This window comes from Tarenaya hassleriana, unplaced genomic scaffold, assembly GCF_000463585.1.
Source record: "Tarenaya hassleriana unplaced genomic scaffold, ASM46358v1 Cleome12, whole genome shotgun sequence".
Taxonomy (NCBI): domain Eukaryota; kingdom Viridiplantae; phylum Streptophyta; class Magnoliopsida; order Brassicales; family Cleomaceae; genus Tarenaya; species Tarenaya hassleriana.
Genome location: NW_010962392.1, coordinates 234,745 through 254,442, shown reverse-complemented (window position 1 = coordinate 254,442; position 19,698 = coordinate 234,745). Strand labels below are relative to the sequence as shown.

General features: G+C 41.9%; 6 protein-coding genes and 1 non-coding gene across 17 annotated transcripts; 4 read left to right on the top strand and 3 right to left on the bottom strand.

Annotated features, from left to right (window-relative positions):
- Window positions 1-2,891: 2,891 nt before the first annotated feature.
- On the bottom strand, window positions 2,892-4,367 carry LOC104806172. Its single transcript, XM_010530925.1, has 2 exons — window positions 3,161-4,367; window positions 2,892-3,014 (listed from the first exon to the last, which is right to left on the bottom strand). Exons 1-2 carry the CDS (start codon window positions 4,278-4,280, stop codon window positions 2,968-2,970), a joined length of 1,167 nt encoding a protein of 388 aa, XP_010529227.1. The 5' UTR covers window positions 4,281-4,367; the 3' UTR covers window positions 2,892-2,967.
- A 796-nt stretch (window positions 4,368-5,163) lies between these two features.
- LOC104806169 (heat stress transcription factor A-4a) lies at window positions 5,164-7,570 on the top strand. The gene is made up of 2 exons (XM_010530913.2): window positions 5,164-6,161; window positions 6,247-7,570. The coding sequence occupies exons 1-2, from the start codon at window positions 5,946-5,948 to the stop codon at window positions 7,237-7,239; spliced, it is 1,209 nt and encodes a 402-aa protein (XP_010529215.1). The 5' UTR covers window positions 5,164-5,945; the 3' UTR covers window positions 7,240-7,570.
- A 131-nt stretch (window positions 7,571-7,701) lies between these two features.
- Window positions 7,702-12,188, top strand: LOC104806170 (pentatricopeptide repeat-containing protein At4g18840). Of its 10 annotated transcripts, none has more exons than XM_010530917.2 (6): window positions 7,754-9,641; window positions 10,983-11,067; window positions 11,191-11,289; window positions 11,416-11,504; window positions 11,805-11,870; window positions 11,987-12,188. In XM_010530917.2, exon 1 carries the CDS (start codon window positions 7,827-7,829, stop codon window positions 9,429-9,431), a length of 1,605 nt encoding a protein of 534 aa, XP_010529219.1. In that variant the 5' UTR covers window positions 7,754-7,826; the 3' UTR covers window positions 9,432-9,641; window positions 10,983-11,067; window positions 11,191-11,289; window positions 11,416-11,504; window positions 11,805-11,870; window positions 11,987-12,188. The 10 variants fall into 10 exon arrangements, with proteins under 10 accessions (XP_010529216.1, XP_010529219.1, XP_010529217.1 ...); XM_010530915.2 differs by having other exon boundaries at window positions 11,798-11,870; XM_010530914.2 differs by having other exon boundaries at window positions 7,702-9,641; window positions 11,416-11,870.
- Window positions 9,751-11,419, bottom strand: LOC104806967 (transcription repressor OFP5). The gene is given in 3 exon segments (XM_010532085.2): window positions 9,751-10,147; window positions 10,149-10,690; window positions 10,831-11,419. Coding segments are annotated over 3 exon segments (1,317 nt in total). The 5' UTR covers window positions 11,315-11,419; the 3' UTR covers window positions 9,751-9,856.
- Window positions 12,189-13,145: 957 nt separating the features above from the next.
- LOC104806168 (ubiquitin domain-containing protein 1-like) lies at window positions 13,146-15,277 on the bottom strand. Its single transcript, XM_010530912.1, has 4 exons — window positions 15,016-15,277; window positions 13,939-14,061; window positions 13,510-13,629; window positions 13,146-13,434 (listed from the first exon to the last, which is right to left on the bottom strand). Exons 1-4 carry the CDS (start codon window positions 15,056-15,058, stop codon window positions 13,370-13,372), a joined length of 351 nt encoding a protein of 116 aa, XP_010529214.1. The 5' UTR covers window positions 15,059-15,277; the 3' UTR covers window positions 13,146-13,369.
- Window positions 15,278-15,375: 98 nt separating this feature from the next.
- On the top strand, window positions 15,376-15,447 carry TRNAG-UCC. The gene has a single exon. It is a non-coding gene; the product is annotated as a tRNA-Gly (tRNA).
- Window positions 15,448-15,667: 220 nt separating this feature from the next.
- Window positions 15,668-19,594, top strand: LOC104806167. Of its 2 annotated transcripts, none has more exons than XM_010530910.1 (16): window positions 15,668-15,761; window positions 16,179-16,409; window positions 16,494-16,655; window positions 16,772-16,822; window positions 16,969-17,103; window positions 17,218-17,241; window positions 17,345-17,456; window positions 17,559-17,684; window positions 17,802-17,851; window positions 17,945-18,103; window positions 18,186-18,281; window positions 18,381-18,496; window positions 18,589-18,712; window positions 18,802-18,915; window positions 19,008-19,088; window positions 19,249-19,594. In XM_010530910.1, the coding sequence occupies exons 1-16, from the start codon at window positions 15,699-15,701 to the stop codon at window positions 19,393-19,395; spliced, it is 1,791 nt and encodes a 596-aa protein (XP_010529212.1). In that variant the 5' UTR covers window positions 15,668-15,698; the 3' UTR covers window positions 19,396-19,594. The 2 variants fall into 2 exon arrangements, with proteins under 2 accessions (XP_010529212.1, XP_010529213.1); XM_010530911.1 differs by having other exon boundaries at window positions 15,672-15,761; window positions 16,256-16,409.
- Window positions 19,595-19,698: the final 104 nt, after the last annotated feature.

The following is a 19,698-nucleotide window of genomic DNA, read 5'->3' as shown; positions in this document are numbered from 1 at the left end:
TAAGAAAAGATTATAATCAAAACAGATTTTCCCTTCTATGACTGATTCTCCGTAATATGCCCCCGCAAGATGGACGGTCTTGAGAGTCCAATCTTGAGTGAGAGAGCGTCGAACTTCATCCGAGAGAGTGGCTTCGTAAGCAAGTCTGCTAGCTGATCCGAGGCTGAAATGTGAGCAACACGAAGCTTTTTGGCTTCTACAAGGCCCCGAATGTAGTGATAGTCAATAGCAACGTGTTTCATCCGTGAGTGAAATACGGGATTAGCCGCTAAATACGTTGCACCCACATTGTCGCAATATATAACCGGGGTTGATGGAATTGGTACTCGGAGTTCCGAGAGCAAGGACATAACCCATTCCACTTCCGATGCTGTCGAGGATACGGACTTGTACTCGGCTTCCGTTGAGGACTTTGCTGCGAATTTTTGTTTCTTTGTGGACCAAGAGATTGGATGGCTGCCCAAGTACAAAATGGATGCTCCCGTAGACGTGTAATCATCTCGATCACCGCCCCAGTCCGCATCGGAATAAGCATGAAGAGTCGCTGGGTTGTGACGAGAGTAAACAACACCGAGAGATCGAGACCCGGATAGATATCGTAAGATACGCTTGACGGCTTGCCAATGTTCCGTAGTTGGGCGATGCATGTAGCGAGACAACTTGTTGACGGAATAAGCAATGTCGGGACGCGTAAACATGAGATATTGTAGGCTGCCCACAACTTGACGGTACTCGGTAGGATCATCTAGTGTCGCTCCCGAGTGGAGAGAGAGCTTCTCGGTTGATGACATTGGTGTTGTAACCGGTTTAGCATCCTGCATCATATGACGATTAAGGAGATCCGTAATGTACCTTTCTTGAGTGAGAAGCATACCCTTTGGTGTTTCGGTGACTTCAACTCCAAGAAAGTAAGATAGAGTGCCAAGGTCTTTCAAAGCAAACCGAGAGGCCAACATGTCAATGTACTTCCGTACCATCATTGGTTGATTTCCGGTGATGATTATATCGTCAACGTACACAAGCAAGTAGATGGACATGTCACCGTGATGAAGAATGAAGAGGGATGTGTCCGAGAGGGCATTTACGAAACCTGATTGTAGAAGGAATTGGCAAAGTTCCTTGTACCATGCACGTGGGGCTTGTTTGAGTCCGTAGAGAGCTTTGTGGAGCTTGCAAACATAAGATGGCTTGTCTCGATCAATAAAACCGTGTGGTTGAGTCATGTAAACGTCCTCATGTAGAGTGCCTTGTAAGAAAGCATTGTTGACATCAAGTTGTCGGAGAATCCAACCACGAGATATAGCAATGCTTAATACCACCCGAATTGTTGATGGTTTGACGACCGGACTGAATGTTTCGGTGTAGTCGACACCGGGTCGTTGATGAAATCCCTTAGCCACGAGACGAGCCTTATACCTGTCAATGGAACCATCCGAAAGCCGTTTAGTCCGGAAAACCCACTTACAACCGACAACATTGTAGGAGGAATGAGGAGGAACCAATGTCCAAGTTCCATTATGAAGTAAAGCATTGAACTCGTCATTCATTGCATTCCTCCACTTTGGATCTTTGAGCGCCTTGGTCACACATGTTGGCTCTATGTCACGAGTTGGTTGGATAGAGGTGGCTAGGGTGAGCTTTTTGGATGGTTTAGAGATATTGTTCTTGGCTCTTGTGGTCATTGGGTGTGTATTTTGAGGTAGGTGATTTGCGGGAACTGTGAGAGGGGATGGTATAGGCTCGGTGGTTAGCTCAGTGGGTGGCTCAGATGATGGTATAAGTACAGGTGGGTTTTCGGGTTGGTCGGTTGGATGTGGAGGCGATGAAGAAGGCGGAGATGACGCTGCCGAATGTGATTCCTCATTCTGAGCTGGTGAAGAATCCACGGGAGGCCGCACTAGCGAGACAGGCAGCGTGCACGATGGCCGAAATGGGACTAAGGTGGGACGTGACTCAGTCATAGTGACTGGGTCATTGGTAGACACAAGGCAGGAGGAAGACAGAGGGGACACGAATGGAAAATGTGTTTCTACGAAGTCGACATGTCGAGAAACATACAGTCGACTAGTGGGAATATGAAGACACAAATAGGCACTTTGGGTTAATGAGTAACCGACGAAGACACACGGAGTTGATCGAGGATCAAGTTTGTGTCGGGAATATGGACGTAACCAAGGATAACAAAGACAACCAAATGTACGAAGCTTATGGTAGTTTGGAAGTGTTCCAAAGAGAGACTCGAAAGGAGATCGATTGTTAAGGACATGGGTTGGTAAGCGATTTATTAGGTAAACCGCAGTGGAAAAAGCATACGTCCAATATTCCCGGGGAATAGAAGAGTGAGATAATAAGGAGAGACCCGTTTCCACTATATGGCGATGTTTCCTTTCGGAGATCCCATTGTGTTCCGGGGTATGTGGCGGAGTGGTAAAATGAGAAATACCATGACTCGAAAGGAAGTTTTTAAGGGCGAGATACTCACCTCCATTGTCGGAATAAAGAGAAATTATTTTTGTTTGGAAGCGATTCTCGACAATGGGTTTGAAACGAGTGAAAATATCAAAGACCATGGATTTACGTTTCATTGGATAAAACCAAGTGTATCGAGTGAAATGGTCCACAAAAATAACATAATATTTGCAACCATCAATCGATTCAATTGGAGATGTCCAAACATCCGAGTATATGATTTCGAGAGGTTTTGAAGAAGTAACCGTGGACTCATAGAAAGGTAACTTGTGACTTTTATTGATAGAACACGAATTGCAAAACAAAAACTTACTCGACGGGTTTGACAACGGAAGAGATAACCCGGAGATTATTTTACGAAGAGTATCAAAAGACGGATGACCTAGTCTAGAATGCCACTCGGACAAAGTGGTCTTGATGGTAGAAAAAGCAGAAAAAGTGGGATGAGAACGGACAGACTCGGGTGTTGGTGTTTTCGGCCATTCATACACTCCGTCTTTAGCCAGTCCGCTTGTTATTTTTGCCCCCGTACTGAGATCCTTCACCTGAAAAGAATGCGGGAAAAATTCGACAGAAACATCGTTAGTATCACAAAGTTGTTGGATGGAGATTAAGTTTTTGTGCATAGTAGGAACGTGTAGGACATTATGAAGAGAAAGAAATCGAGAGGTAGAGGGAAGGGACATAGAACCGGTATGTGCGATTGAGAGGCCCGATCCATCTCCTATCACAACATCTTCACCGCCGGTGTAAGGAGCATGTAGAGAGAGGTTCGCGAGATCCGTGGTGACATGATGAGATGCTCCGGAATCAAGTAGCCATGACGGGGAATTGGCTGTACCAACCGCGGCTGCATTCACGGTCGGTGACGGATGATGTTGGCTGAAGCCATAAGAAGGATTCGGTAGGATACCGGGGCTGCCACGGAGAAGACGACAAAACTTTGCACTATGGCCGTGTACCCCACATAGTTGGCATTTGCCTTGGTATCCTCTCGGACCATTGTTGAAAGTCTTTGGCAGCCGAGGATCATATTGTTGTCGGTTGTTCTGACGACCAGATTGTCGTGGCTTGTGAGTCGCGGCATTTGCCGTGATTGGAACCTCCGAGTGTGTGGATTGAGAAGCAAGAACATCCACTTCATGGTTGAGTAACTTCTCATGAAGTTCAATGAAGGATATAGTCGTGTCTTTTGCTTGAATCACATCCTTTACGGCTTTGTATTCATCTCCAAGTCCGGCGAGTGTGAGATCGATGAGATCTTCATGGTCCATGGGTTTTCCAAGAAGGGCAAGCTCATCGGCTTTTACCTTGAAGAAATTCATGTATTCGTCGATAGTCTTGGTTCCCTTAGAAAAACGACGAAGTTGCTCTTTGATTTGTTTCACATGACCGCGGCTTGATCGACCGTAGGTAGTAGCTAACGTGTTCCAGGCATGGGCTGATGTCGAAGACATGGTGATAAGAGCCTGACACGACGTGGAGAGAGAACCAAGGAGAGCGGCAAATATTAGCCGGTCTTGACGGAACCATGCTTCATAAGCAGGGTTGGCAGTCACTGCATTGTTCGCAGTGATGGTTGCTGGAGGAGCAGCATCGGGCTCGAGAAATCCAGCAAGATTGTAGCCTTGTAACAATGCTCGGATTTGGACAGACCAAGGGATATAGGTGGTGGCTGTTAACTTGGAGACATTGGAAACATTGATATTGATCAATGTTTGCGAGGGATTTTCGGTATTGAATGGGGTGACGGTCTCATTGGGGAGGGTGGCTTGGTTGCCATTGTTGGAAGAGCTTCCATCAGTGGCCATTGGCGCTGTTGAAAGAAGAACGAGACGGAAAGAGAATAGATCGGCAGTGGAAGAAGGAGGAAAAAAAAAAAATTAGGGCTGGAAGGGTGATTTAGTCTTTCGACGAACCAGCTCTTGATACCATTTAAGGTTTGAATGAATTTCACATTATAGATATGAGCTTTACAGAGGAATATATACAGCATTGGGTTGCCTATAATTTAGGATACAGTTAAGAAAAGATTATAATCAAAACAGATTTTCCCTTCTATGACTGATTCTCCGTAATAGCACCTACATAAAAGTAATCAGTCCAATTTTTCTCTATGTCTTATTATTAAATCATATCAAATCTACACGACAATCGATCAATAAATAAATTAAATAAAATGATTAGAAACTGAACGATTTTTCTCAGCTATATTTCCCACAAATGGCCACGTGTCTTAGGACAAATTGGTTTAATTATATGTGTTTTGCATAGAATTGTATTCTTATTGCAATTTATTTAGAATTCGCTAAATTTACGATCATGCGTATTTTTTTTTAATTACAATCAAATATAACCTAATAATGCCAAACGTCGATTATCATATTGTTTTAGGTTATAAATCCAATATGGACATGTTTAGAAAGTCAAAAGTCAACGCTTTATTTGAACGTGATGACTAAGAAACTTGATGCCCACGCACGTAGCCATAAATACATATATCATTTTTCCCGATTCGTGGAAAAAATAATGTCAAATTTAGAAAATTTGACCAACTATTAACATATTATATATATATATATATATATATATTTCTGTTATATTAAATTGTTATTTAAATTTATAAGCAATTTAAAAAAAAAACAGCTGTGGGGATAATAATACCACCAAACCCCCCAAAAAATAAATACTGAAAAAAAAAATCCAATCTTGCCTTTATACAACTGTGCAAGGATCTAAATCTAATTACGCGCTTCAAGGCTTGGAAGCAAAACAAGAATCCCCAGAAATGGTCGGAGATCAAGCTCTGTTCTTGGCCTCCTGTTCACGATTCCGATAACTTTTGCTTAATCCTTGTTGGTAAGCGCTTAATCTTCAATCAAACTGCACTTGTGCGGTCCTTCCGACACCGGGTCAATCGAGTCGTTTACTTTTCCTGGTCTTTCCCCCAGTTTGATAATTCTGCTTCTGTAGCAGCAGGACAAACAATATCATTGATTGCTTTGAATTCTCCGTTGTCTTCTTTCTGTTTCGGTGGGATAAATGGGAAAAGGGCATCGCCCTCGTGGAATTTGGGAAGAAAAATTTGTGGGTTTTGGGTTAGGGTTTTTTGCGGGGCCTAAAGTTCGAAGCTTTTTTTTTTGTGGGTTTGATCGGTATCACGTTCAGACAATGCGGGGTTTAGGTGGAATCTTTAGTTGAGAGTTCTGGGTTTTCTGAATAGGTTTTCTCGGGATCGATTCAAGCTCCTGAATACGAATTCCTCGAATTCTGAACTGTAAGTTCCTGATATTGGAATCGTCGAATCGAAGGGATCATTCTGGTTGAAGTTTCTTCCCCTGGTTCCGTGGTATTTTGTTAAAGCTGATCGAGGAGTCAACTCAAATACCATCTTTAGGGTTTGATTCAAGCTTTTGCAATACCCTTGCTAGGGTTCTTGAGGAATTTCCTGAGAGTAGATTTGAAGTTTTTAAGGTATGGATGAGAATCAAGGAGGTTCGAGCTCACTTCCTCCATTCCTTGCTAAAACATATGAGATGGTGGATGATCCTTCTACTGATTCGATCGTCTCGTGGAGCCATGGCAACAAAAGTTTTATCGTTTGGAACCCACCCGAGTTTTCCAGAGATCTCCTCCCGAGATTCTTCAAGCACAACAATTTCTCCAGCTTCATCCGCCAGCTTAATACTTATGTAAGTTGCGTGGATTGTTTGGCGAATGTTTATCTTGTAGCTCCGCGTGATGTTTCCTGTCTTAACCTTGCAACTCCTTTTGTAGGGTTTTAGAAAAATCGACCCCGAGAAATGGGAATTCGCCAACGACGGTTTTGTAAGGGGGCAGCCTCACCTTTTGAAGAACATTCACAGGCGAAAACCAGTTCACAGCCACTCCTTGCAGAATCTGCAGGGGCAAAATACTCTGACAGAGTCGGAGCGTCAGATCATGAAGGATCAAATCGAGAGACTGGAAAAAGAGAACGAGGGCTTACTTGCCGAGTTACATAAGAAGGAGCAGGAACGAAAAGGCTTCGAGCTGCAAGTGAACCTCATGAAGGACCGGTTGCAACATATGGAGCAACGACAGAAATCAATGGTCTCGTTTGTTTCTCAGGTTTTGCAGAAACCGGGGCTTGCCTTGAATCTTTCACCAAATTTCGAAACAAACGATAGAAAAAGAAGGTTTCCCGGGATTGGGTACTTGCACGATGAACCAGGGAAGGAAGAGAACCAAGCATGTACTGCTCAAAGAACTGGCAGAGAAAATTCTCCTCCCAGCCCATTGCACGCCGAACAGGTTGAGCAGCTAGATTCATCTCTAGCCCTTTGGGAGAATCTTGTATCAGATGTCGGTGATAGTCTCGTCCGGTCAAGCATGGACCTTGAGGTTGATGAATCCGCTAGTTGTGCAGAAAGCCCGTCTATATCTTGCTTAGCCGTAAACGTCGAATCCCGTTCGAAATCTCCGAGATCTCCAAGGATTATTGACATGAACTCCGAGCCCATTTCTTCTAAAGAACAGCCGGCTGGTAACACCACGGCTCCTCCACCCTCCGGGGTGAATGATGTCTTCTGGGAGCAGTTTCTGACAGAGAACCCGGGTTCAAACGGGCATCATCAGGAAGCTCAGTCAGAGAGGAAAGACGCCGTGGAAGCAAAGAAGGTCGAGAATGATGGTAAGACGGGCGATGGCGGGAAGTTTTGGTGGAATTCAGGGAATGTAAATACACTTACAGAACAGATGGGGCATCTCACTTCTGCAGAGAGAATCTGATATTAGCTTCTTTACCACAAGAATAGGACACTTAGGTACGATTCTTACCTTACATCCATTGTAAAATAGGTTTGTAGTTTATCGTTTTTCAGACACATGCTGGTCTAGTTCTCGCTCTACTATAGGAGACGGTGTTACATAATCATGTATCAGGCGTGATCTAGATTGATCTTCACTCACGGTGATGTACTTTCCTTGTTTGTGATTCGGTTGAAAGGCAGTTTCTTTAGTTCTGGGTATTGCGAGTATTGTACATCCATTGTACTGCAATGTCTTCTTGCTTAAACATCGACTAAGAACACCGTGGAATCGCCATTGTTTTCTTCTGTGACGCGGATGCTTCTTTATGGTTCTCAAGTCATGGAGGTGGTGAAGTCTTTATTGATGAACTGAACACATTTAGAATGTGCTTGATGTCGATTTTGATTCTCAGTTCGGATCCTTAATCGTGTCGCCAAAAATCTTATCCATTTAGAAAAAAAATTGAACAAATATATATAACCCACAAGCAGAAAGAAACTGTCGTGTTTTTCGTTTTCCTCTTGTTGATTAAACCCTTCAGTCGAGAGACGGTGGAGGTGAGAAAAATGAGTGCTTGTTCATCGTCATCATCGATTCTGTCATTTACAGAGAAAGCCGAATCTCTCTCAGAGATCCAACAAGCTCATGCATATATGCTCAAGACTGGTATTTTTCGTGATGCTTTCTCCGCAAGCAAGCTCATTGCTTTCTCCGCCGTAAACCCCGATCCTGTTACAGTCTCTTACGCTCGTTCGATTCTTCGTCGCGTCGAAAACCCTAATTCTTTCAGCTACAACTCCGTCATCAGAGCTTATGCTAATAGTTCTACCCCGGAGACCGCCCTGGATGTGTTTCGCGAAATGCTGCTTGGCCCGGTTCTTCCCGACAAGTACAGCTTCACGTTCGTGTTGAAGGCGTGTGCAGGGTTTGAAGGGTACGAAGAAGGAAGGCAAATTCATGGTCTTTTCTTGAAGACTGGAACTGGGCCTGACGTGTTTGTGGAGAATACCTTGGTCAATGTCTATGGCCGAAGTGGTCACTTCGAGCTCGCACATAAAGTGCTCGATAAAATGCCCGAAAGAGATGCTGTTTCGTGGAATTCTCTTTTGAGCGTTTACCTAGATAAGGGTTTGGTGGAAACTGCTCGTGAGTTGTTTGATGAAATGGAGGAAAGGAATCTCGAGTCATGGAACTTTATGATCTCTGGGTACATGGCTTCGGGATTGGTCAAGGAAGCTGCAGAGCTTTTCGATGCCATGCCGTGTAAAGATGTCGTTTCTTGGAATGTAATGGTAACTGGTTATGCTCACGCGGGTTTATATTCTGAAGTTTTAGAACTTTTCAGGGAGATTCTGAATTCTGAAGATGAACCGGATGGTTGTACTCTTGTTAATGTCTTGTCGGCCTGTGCCAATCTTGGAGCTTTGAATCAAGGTGAATGGGTTCATGTGCATATAGATAAGCAAGGAATTATCATTGATGGGTTTTTGGCTACTGCACTTGTGGACATGTATTCCAAATGCGGGAAAATCGATAAGGCTCTTGAAGTGTTCAGAGCAACTTTGAGGAAAGATGTGAGTACATGGAATTCGATGATATCGGGTTTAAGCATCCATGGCTTTGGAAAAGTCGCTCTAGGTATCTTCTCTGAGATGCTTCTTGAAGGGTTTGAACCGAACAATGTGACATTTGTCGGTGTTCTATCAGCCTGTAGCCATGCGGGATTGTTAGATGAAGGTCGAGAACTTTTTGGCATGATGAAACGTGTTTACGGGATCGAGCCAACTGTTGAACACTATGGTTGTATGGTGGATTTGTTTGGTAGGATGGGAAAAGTCGAGGAGGCGGAAGAACTTGTGAGCAAAATTCCACCAGAAAGTGCTCCGGTCCTTTTGGAATCTCTCTTGGGTGCTTGCAAAAGGTTTGGTCATATGGAAATGGCAGAGCGTATAGCTATGAGGCTAGTGGAATTGAATCCAGAGGAGAGTTCAGGTTATGTTCAGATGTCAAACTTGTATGCCTCTAGTGGGAGATGGGATGAGGTTATGGAGGTGAGAAGAAAGATGAGAGCCAAGAGATTAAGCAAGAAGCCTGGATGCAGCATGATTGAAGTGGATGGGATTGTCCATGAGTTCTTAGCTGGTGAAGGACTCATAGCCGACGAAATTTGAGAATTTTGAGACGAAAGAATAAGATTTTACTGTCTCAACCCTACAAAGAGCCTGATTAACTGAGGGATTCTTGATCAGTGGGGGGATAGACGATCTCTCCTTCCATCTATATCGGTAAAAAAAAAAAAAACGAGCTTTCCACCTGGAGACCCCTGAGGTGCAAAAGAGTTGATTGGCATGACAAGAAAATGGATTGCTCAATGTCATAGTGTAAGTTTTTAATTTTTTCGACATTTAAGCTTCTATTAAATTTCTGCGTATTCCCTTCTATGAAGATTCCTTGTTCAAATTTGCCGAAGCTGTTCATGACATAGCAGTGTGTACAAATTGCTTTCTCGTGAGGCATTGATATAAACTTTATAAGCAAAACAAGGAAGCATAAAATTAGAAGAGTAAAGAGTTACATCATAGGAGCCTAAATTAAGTTATTCAGTGTCCAATTCTTGTGCGAAAGAACTGTGAAGAACTTGTTTACTCCGCACATCTTCATGAAAAGGTTGATGTTTCAGTTCGCTCCATACCTCTCGGAACACTTTGATGATCATGTCATGGTATTCATCACTATTTAGTGTTAGATAACAGACCAGAAGCTCTTTGAGTTCCTCTGGTCGGCTGATACCATTCGCCATTATCATCTCGATCATTGAATCTCTGAAGTCCTTTTGAGGATCGGTGTATACATACAAGTCACACAAGAAAATCTCAAATCGATGCAAACATGCGGAGAAAATGTGAACACGTTTCGAAAACTAAAAAAATAAAATAATCCCTGTGCTCAATTGCTCTAAGTTTAGCCTTCTTCAAGTCTTCAATGGCTTTAACTCTGCATTTTTCAGATCTGGGGGATGGTCTCGGGGAAAAAACTCTAAGTCTGCTGTTTTCTTTTGTTCCTACTCTGGTTAGCTCTCTTCTTATATACAGAGATTTTCTCTGTTTCTCAGCTTTCAGCTTCACCTCTTTTAGTTTTGTTTCTTTGAGCTTTTGCCATTGATGAGCAGGTTTTTGAAGATTATGAGAGACAAACAATGAATCTTCTGTAAGTGCAGCTCTGCTGTCAGTTCCTGCATTCATGGAGGGGCCATGGACTTGTCGATTCCAACCAGCTTCTAGGAACTCAAGGTTTCCTCCAATGCCTGAACCTGTTCTTCTCGCTGATTTCTTGGCCTTCATGTCAACATCTTTTTCCTTCCTTTCTGACCTCTGTTGCTTCTGCTCGAGAAGCATTTGGTCACGCCTCTCCCCTTTCTGCTTATCTCTGTTTCAATCTCAATGGGAAAATGGAGGCTAAAATAGCAAAGCTGAGCCAAGACCCTGTTCTACTGTTACTCTTTAACATTGAGGTTTATATGCTTCTTAAAGTGATAAAACTTATGCGTTAATTAAGAGTGTTATTCAAAACTCTTTCTTCTTCTACTTTCCCTTGCATCAATATCAGGAAATCCATCTGTCTCCCTCTGGATTTCTCTTCTTATCTTCTGCACGTTGTTCATCATATCTTCAAGCTTCTTACCAGGCTCTACTTTATTTGATGTAATTGCACTTGTTTTACAGGTCCGAGAGCTTGTGACGGGGAAATCTAATTCACCAACTGCCTCGTTCCCTCCTGACATTGTTGCAGCAGTGTCTCTCCCTGCAGGTAATCTATGCAAGCCATTACCACCCTTATGGGTACACCTATCATTTTGATGTCTAGTACAACTTAACGAAGAACCTGAAGACATATTCTTCCAAGATCCATCTTGCTTCTTTTCCCTTGCAGGTTTCGAGTCAGAACCAGCAATGCTCATTCCACTGAACTTGGAAATCCAAGAAACAGGTACAGCACGGGACAATCCTGAAGAAGAGGCAGATGAAGCAGGTTTCTTTTTTCCCCACCTCATCATTCGACCACTTCCACAGAAAAAAAAAACCCCGAAAACTTTTTAAATTTGTTCCAAAGAAGCTGAAAGTTTTTGTCTTTGTTTTTTTTCCTGGGTTTCAACAGAACCAGATGAGAAAACGGGATGATAAATGGAGGGTTTGTAGCTGTTAGTGTAGTGGGACGGTTAGGGCTGTGTTTAATAAGGGATGAAGGTATGTCTTACGGGTAAGGGTGAGGTGCAGTTTGAAAAAGAAAGACCTGCCTGAGAATCCTGTGACCACTTTTCCAAAAAGCTCTCTCTCTCTCTCTTTTTCTATTATGTAGGTTTTACATCCAGCGGGTTTGTTCTAGAATTTATGCCAAGTAGGGGACCAGATCAGCTATTAGAGTGAAGGGATCAGACCAAACTTCATTGATGATAGAGCTTGGCTCTTATAAAAAAGAAAGATCTATTCTCTTACCATGACACTCTTATGATTATCCATCCTAATTCTAACTGTTTTAGTGATTAGTAAACTGAAGAAAGCTCAAGACTTTGGAGGCCTATGCAGTTTACCAGATTGAAGATGGCATGAAAGGTTAGTCCTTTTTGGGCATATTCGGTTTGTTTTCAGCGCTGAAAATTACATTTTATGGAGAGGGTACACTTGGGATCGATTTGGTTAACATTCAAGATTGGAACTTTGGATTGAAGGGTCTGTAGGAAAAGGGCACAAATTTGGGTAGTTCCAGGAACCTGTGTGGTGGTCCTAACCAGAGAAACAGCTACATTTCCCATACTAACACCTAACTTGAGGTATGGTTTTTGTAGTGTATCATCACCAAACTTGTTCACATTATGATTCAATTCCTCTCTTCCACATGTACTGAAGAAAAAAAGAGAGGGGTCTTTTATATCCCTTCCATCATGACTTATCATTCAAGCAATTTGCAAATTTGCAATTTGGGTGATACCATCATGACATCCGAAAGGGTATAAAGGAATAATAAAAAGAAACCCCCATCCCTTATTTATCATTTTCTCCACCAACAAAATAGTGGGAATTGATTTTGTCTTCTATAGAGCAAAAGGGGTTATATACCTTTTGTCATCTTCTGTGGTGAAGGTTAGTAGTAGTGATGGGCAGGCCGCAGAACAAAGCGTTACTCTCACGGTTCCGGGGATGTTGTTATTTCGTCCTATTGCCTGTGTTTCCTTCTGTTACAACCTTAATTTTTATTTTTGGATTTTACCCTGAAATAATAATACAACTAGGTCTAGGTGTATACATACAAGTCACACAAGAAAATCTCAAATCGATGCAAACATGCGGAGAAAATGTGAACACGTTTCGAAAACTAAAAAAATAAAATAAAATAGTGGTGTAACCATTTACATAATAAATTAGTTATTTTTGTTGTGTTTTGTCTGATACGTAATAAATTCTCTAAGAAATTATGAAGAACGTCATGGGCGTTTTCAAACGGGGAAAAGACATCTCATTGCATTTATGAGGAAATGATTAAGAGTGAGAAAGACTATCTTTCTATTTTTTTCATTTGATAAAGGAAAAAAAATATACCGAGGCCGGGAATCGAACCCCGGGTCTCAAGGGTGAAAGCCAGACGCCCTAACCCCCGCGGGACGAGGACCAAACCTGTGCTAATTTCATTGCTCAACCATTGAAACATTCGTGACCAAAACATATGTTATATCCTTCTTTTCCCAATCGAATGTGGTTGAAGATCAAAAGGGTCAACCAAATCATGAGATGGAGATTATATATATGTGCCATATACATAATAATAAGCTTCTCTCTCTCTCTCTATATATATATATATATATAAATGACAAATGATTTAAGACAAGCCCATATCAAAATCAACCTATTCAATCTCAATGGGAAAATGGAGGCTAAAATAGCAAAGCTGAGCCAAGACCCTGTTCTACTGTTACTCTTTAACATTGAGGTTTATATGCTTCTTAAAGTGATAAAACTTATGCGTTAATTAAGAGTGTTATTCAAAACTCTTTCTTCTTCTTCTTCTTCTTCTTATATGTTCTTTTGTACCTTATTTGATTGAATGTTAATTGTCATTAGTCCTCCTTGATCAGGTTTGTTGGCTCGCTCAGAACGTATTTCGGAAGCTCATATCTCGCACCTGCATTAGCGAATTAGCTGTATTAACCTAAAGTTCATATGACGGTAACAAGAGATAAAAAATCGTTTTACAAACCTCTTTCGTCGTAACACGTTGTAAGGTCGCTGTTCTGAACAATCACTCCAGCACTATCCACAACTGCCTGGGCCATTGTCAGGTCAGCTTCAGCAGCTGCTCGGAGGGCATCCCATATCTCTGGATTCGATACGATACGAGAGTAGACAAGTTGATTTGCATATGAATGAGAGCCATTGGACGAAATCAAAAAATGGAAAATAGGGCATGCCAATGCTATATATTAAGAGATCTTTTGCGTTTATTTGGGCCTCAAGGCAAGTGAAATCCAGTTTATACACAGATCCTACATCGACTACATTTCCTATGTGGAAAACCCCCAAATTTAGAGAATGGAGAATGGGGTTTGCTATTTTAAGAAAAAGACATTCCAAACATTTCTTTTCTTCGCGGTTGAAAACATCTAAAACGAGTACAAGAGAAAGATACCTCTTCGACCACCATAGTGCGGAGCAGTGTCCCAGAATTCTTCTCGCATCTTTACAAGATGTGCCCAAGTGATTGGCTCAGAATGTGCCCAGGGTTTTGGTTTCTCGATTTTCTTCTTTCTCTCTTTCAGCATTCAATGATAAACTCAGAAAACACTATCACTAAGATTTACGCACACTTTACAATGACGACAGGCTATTTTCAAGCAAAACAACTTCACCCAAATAAGTAAGCATAACTTCTGCGTAATTTTCACCAACATGAATGCAAAACTGAGTCATGTATGTCAAAACATTTTCCAAGAAGTTATCAATGCAGCTACCATCGGACATGACAAAGGATAAGCGGCAAAACAAAATGATAAGAATTCCTAGATCCTCCTAATCATAGAAAAGCTAAAATCTTTTGGTAAAAGGCACGTTACAACGAGCTTTCTATGGCAAGTGCGTTACGAGTCTGTTTCGATGACGCCATTCAGAAACATTACCACGTGTTGCGTATGCACGGATAAAAAAAAAGAAGCAGAGTGCCATTAGATGGATGTGGCAAGAAACTGTTCGACCTATGTTCAGATCCTTGTAAGATCTTTTACCAAAATGATCAAACTACATATACAATCCTACACACAATCCTTTGATCTGGCATACAATTCAGCCCTCACATTGATGCAAACGCATGTGCAAGGTATCCAAACTCTAGGACTGTTGAGTAATTGGCACAAGCCTGGTTCTCCCTTGAACGATAGAACAACGCAAAATAAACTAACAAATGTAACAGCAAGGAAGAAATGTCAATGATTCAAAAAATGATCAACCATGCATTACAGCAAATTTACCACAATGTAACCCCTAAATCATTCGAAAGAACGATTTTCTTCATAATTACTCCACGGATCACGGTAAGACGAAAGAAGAACATAACGGAACCAGATTCTCCGACATAAATCAAATTTCTAGCATAATATCAGCGATCGACATCGAATTAGATAAGCCCTAAACCTACACACAAGCCAAAAAATTTAAACGAGCAAGAGATAAAAAGGAGCGAAAATCGAGGGCAAGGAGCAATCTCAGTCACCTCCTCCGTCGGATTTGGCAAGCGACGATCCGATGCACCCCATTTTCGGAACAGTCAACTGTTTATCACAATATCTAACTGTCCACCAAGAAGACGATGGAATACGAGCAGAAAATCGACGGCCGGCTGCGAGCGGAGGACCGGACGTCGTCGACGATCAGAGGACGGAGCTGAAAGACCTGAAGGCGGGGTTACGTCGGAGTCCGTGGGATTCCCGGCAAGGAGAACCGGCGGAGGAGTCAGCGGGACTTCCGAGAGTCGCCGTCCCTTTGGCTCTGTTTCGACACTGATCACTGTGCAGTTTTATAATGGGGTTTTTGTTTCTAATTGTAATCTGGTTTCATTGTCACAATCACAACAGCGTCTGTAGTCCAACGGTTAGGATAATTGCCTTCCAAGCAATAGACCCGGGTTCGACTCCCGGCAGACGCAACAGTGATTTTTACATTTTACTTATATTCTGTATTGGGCCTTAGTTCCGGCCCAATTTTCGAAAACCCTTGTCAATTTCATAGCTACCATACCGGGATTCGACACAATAATCCCGGTCTGGTAGACAAAAGCGAACCGGAAAACCGAACCGTTGAGAGAGTCCCCCGCGTGTGGTCTATAATCTCTTTCGGCTCCAGAAATAAAAATCAGTCCCGCTTCGGATTGTTCCAGCTTCATTCCAGAGAAAAGTAATGGAGGCTCTATGCTCTCTCAAGCTTTCATCTCCATTATCGCCTCCCATCCTCAACATTCAGGTTTTTAACCCTTTTTCTTTTGTGTAACTCTCCTTTTTATCACTCTTTTACTTTTGTTTGATGGATTTGTTGGGTGCGAATCCTGAATTGGCTGTATAATCTCTAGGTTTGATGGTGATTTGTTGTTTCCTTCAGTTTTTTTTTCTGTATTATTTGCCTCTTTAGCTCGAACTTGAGATCTTCTATTATAGAAGTTTTCCTTTGGGTATTTTAGTTTGTGTGTATATATGCATATGTATATGTATATGTATGTATTACAGTGTAAAGAATCTATCTTTCAGGGATTCAAAGAAAAATGATCTGTTCTCCAGTGGTAGTGTGCAGAATTCTTTCATTAGAATGTTTTCTTCGAAATTCGGTTTCTTATTTGTATTTATTTGTTAAGTGACTCTGAGACCGACTGGAACAAAATTGCAGGGTTCTTCCTCACCTATTGATGTAAAATTTTCTAAGCTCAGTCCACTTCCTAAACCCTTTCTTCAACTTAATGACAGAAGCCGGCATCTTCACTACGGTCAAGTTTCATATTCTGTGTACCTAAGGCCTCATAACCGGCGGGCAACGGCTGTATCCGAGCTGCAAGGTTGGAACTTTGGTAGATTTTTGAAAACGGTATACTTCTTTAATGGACCTCCGTCTCCTCTCAAGGTATATATGAATCTTTCTCGTTAGATTATGTATAGTGTTACACAGAACAAGGCGTCGGCTAATTGAGTGTGCTTGCCCGTGAAGTTTGTTGCATCAGTGATTGAGAAACTTACTAACGGTTCACCGGAGGAACCACCAAAGGCGATGGAGACGTCCGGGGTCATACTCGTCGCTGGTGCTACCGGTGGTGTAGGAAGGAGAGTAGTTGATATACTGATGAAGAAAGGGTTACCTGTCAAAGCATTGGTACTAATCTTCAGATGTTTTTAAAAGCATACTCTTTTGTTGTTGTTGTTGTTTAATGAGTTTTGGTCTGATCCTGACAATGTGACAAGCTTTCCGGGTATGATTCGCTTTCTCAGGTCAGAAATGAAGAGAAGGCCCGGAAGATGTTAGGACCTGACATTGATCTGGTGAGCTTTCTTCCCGGAATCATACTTTTCAGTAGGGTTTTCAGCTTGCCTTGGGAGTTTTTTCTTAACTGTTTACTATCCATTTTCATGATCTCGGAAACGGGCTAATGACTTTTTTTTGGGACTAACGTCTTCGATGCTGTCAGATTGTCGGAGACATTACGAAGGAAAACACTCTTGTTCCTGAAAAGTTCAAAGGAGTAAGGAAAGTGATTAATGCTGTTTCTGTTATAGTCGGTCCAAAGGAAGGAGATACTCCTGAAAGAGCAAAATACAGCCAAGTATGCAAATTTCTATAACGAGTTCTGTTATATATATATATATATACACACACACACACAAGAATGTGCTGTTAGTAAATTTACATGTTTGGACATGTGTTTTTTTTTTGGCAGGGGGTCAAGTTCTTTGAGCCTGAGGTGATGAACTAAGTTCTTCAGTGTTCACGTTCTGTGCTTTATGTCTGAAAATCCTAAAATTTATGGAATGATATATCATTCATGTTCGATGATTCTTATATAGATAAAAGGCGATTCCCCTGAAATGGTCGAATATGTTGGAATGAAGAACTTGATCAATGCCGTTAAGGAGGGCGTTGGACTTCGGAACGGGAAACTTCTTTTTGGGGTCGGAGGTATCGGAAACGGCTGTTTTTTTCCCGATTTGAACTTATGCGTCGATTCTATTAACACGGCGATATTTGTGAATGTATGTATTATCATTGCGTTTTGTATAGATAACACTTTTAAAGATCTACCTTGGGGTGCATTGGATGACGTTGTAATGGGAGGTGTGAGCGAAAGTACATTTCTGCTCGATCTAACATCCGGGGAGAACGACGGGCCGACCGGAATATTCAGAGGTTTGGATCTTTTCCATTCTGTCCAACTCCTTTTTCATTCACCGAAAAAAATGACATTGGGCTTATGCTATTACGGGGATCGTTAATATATAGCATGTCTTTTTTTTTTTTTTGCAGGAGTTGTGTCGACGGCAAACAATGGCGGTTTTGCGAGTATTCGAACAAAGGTAAAGGGTATGATTTACATCAAAATCTTATCTTATCGTTCATTTTCCTTGTGTTTTCGCTTTTAACCAAGAGGCTTTTTCATCTCTACACAGAACTTTCCCGAGGCCGAGGATCTTTCTGCATATGATGGCCTGGAGTTACGGCTTAAAGGCAATGGACTCCGTTACAAGCTTCTTATCAGGACGAGTCGGGATTGGGATACTATTGGTTATACCGCAAGTTTCGACACTGAAGAAGGAAAATGGCAATCTGTAAGTGAATTACGAAAATTTACAATCTCTTTCCATCTGAATGAAGTTTATAGTTTCTGATATCCCGTGCTTTTTCTCACAGATACGTATACCCTTCTCGTCTTTAAGACCTGTATTCCGTGCCCGGACTATCTCCGATGCACCGCCCTTTAATGCAGCTAATATCATTTCGTTCCAGGTCCGTACTATTTGTAATGTTCGAACAAGAAACCTCAAAGATTTATCAGTACTGATCAAAATACCGAATAACATCTGATAATGCTATCGGACTTTCCAGCTTATGTTCAGCAAATTTGAATACGACGGGCAGCTTAACCCTACTTTCAAGGACGGGCCTTTCGAGTTGCCCTTATCAAGCATTCGTGCTTATATTCAAGAACCCGTCACTCCGAGGTTTAAACATCTTTTTATCGAGGAATTACATTGTTGGTTTAAGGCAAACCCTTGTCTGAACATGACAATCTAACTGTTTTTTTTTTGTGCAGGTTTGTTCATGTCAGCTCTGCAGGGGTCACCCGTCCAGACAGACCCGGTTTGGATCTCAGCAAACAGCCTCCTGCTGTGAGGTTAAACAAGGAATTGGATTTCATTCTCACATTCAAGTTGAAGGTTTGGATCTTTTCATCGTTAAAAAGACTTGCGTTTACATTACCGTGTCTTAATTTCGAGTCGAGAGGTTTCATTCTGTTTATGGGCAGGGGGAGGATTCGATACGCGAAAGCGGGATACCGTATGCAATAGTACGACCATGTGCATTGACAGAAGAGCCGGCAGGAGCTGATCTCATCTTCGATCAAGGAGACAACATCACGGTAATTCGAACCGAACCCTTGAAAACACCGATAATCTGTATGTTTTCTCCATCTTATCGGTGTTAATCCATCACTTCCTCCACAATGCATAGGGGAAGGTATCGAGAGAAGAGGTCGCCCTTATATGCATTGCTGCATTGGACAGTCCATATGCTCTCGACAAGACTTTCGAGGTTAACATACATTTCGTATTCCTTTACATATAATATCTCGTATAGATCTTATGCCATTCGCTCGGGACATGAATGTGGAAAAGAAGTCATTTTTTCGGGTTTTCGGGTTTTGGGTTCTGTCCGGATGTCTAAAAGACAGCTTTTTTTTGTGTGTTTTCAGGTGAAAAGCACGATTCCATTCAGTGAGCCCTTCACGGTGGATCTTGAGAATCCACCACCGGAGAAAGACTACGATGTGTACTTCAAGAACCTGAAGGATGGGATCACCGGGAAAGAAGTGTTGGAGCCAAGTGGTGTTCCTGTCTAATGATCAAATGGCGACTCACCATGAAACAGAGGAACAGAACCGAGATAGTTGCAGAGATGATCTCTGTATATCTGTATGTATATATATATATATATATACACGTTTTTGCACAATGTAATGGAGATACAAAAGATGATACGTCGAAATCTACCTATAAGATTCAAGAGGGGACAAGAAATATGGTTTCTTTTCTGATTTATGGAGTTTCTGTAAGAGAATGGCTGTGAAGAAGATGGAGATGGAGATTGTTATGGAGGGTCCATGAAGAGAGGCTTTGACGTCATGACAAAATTGACAAATTCT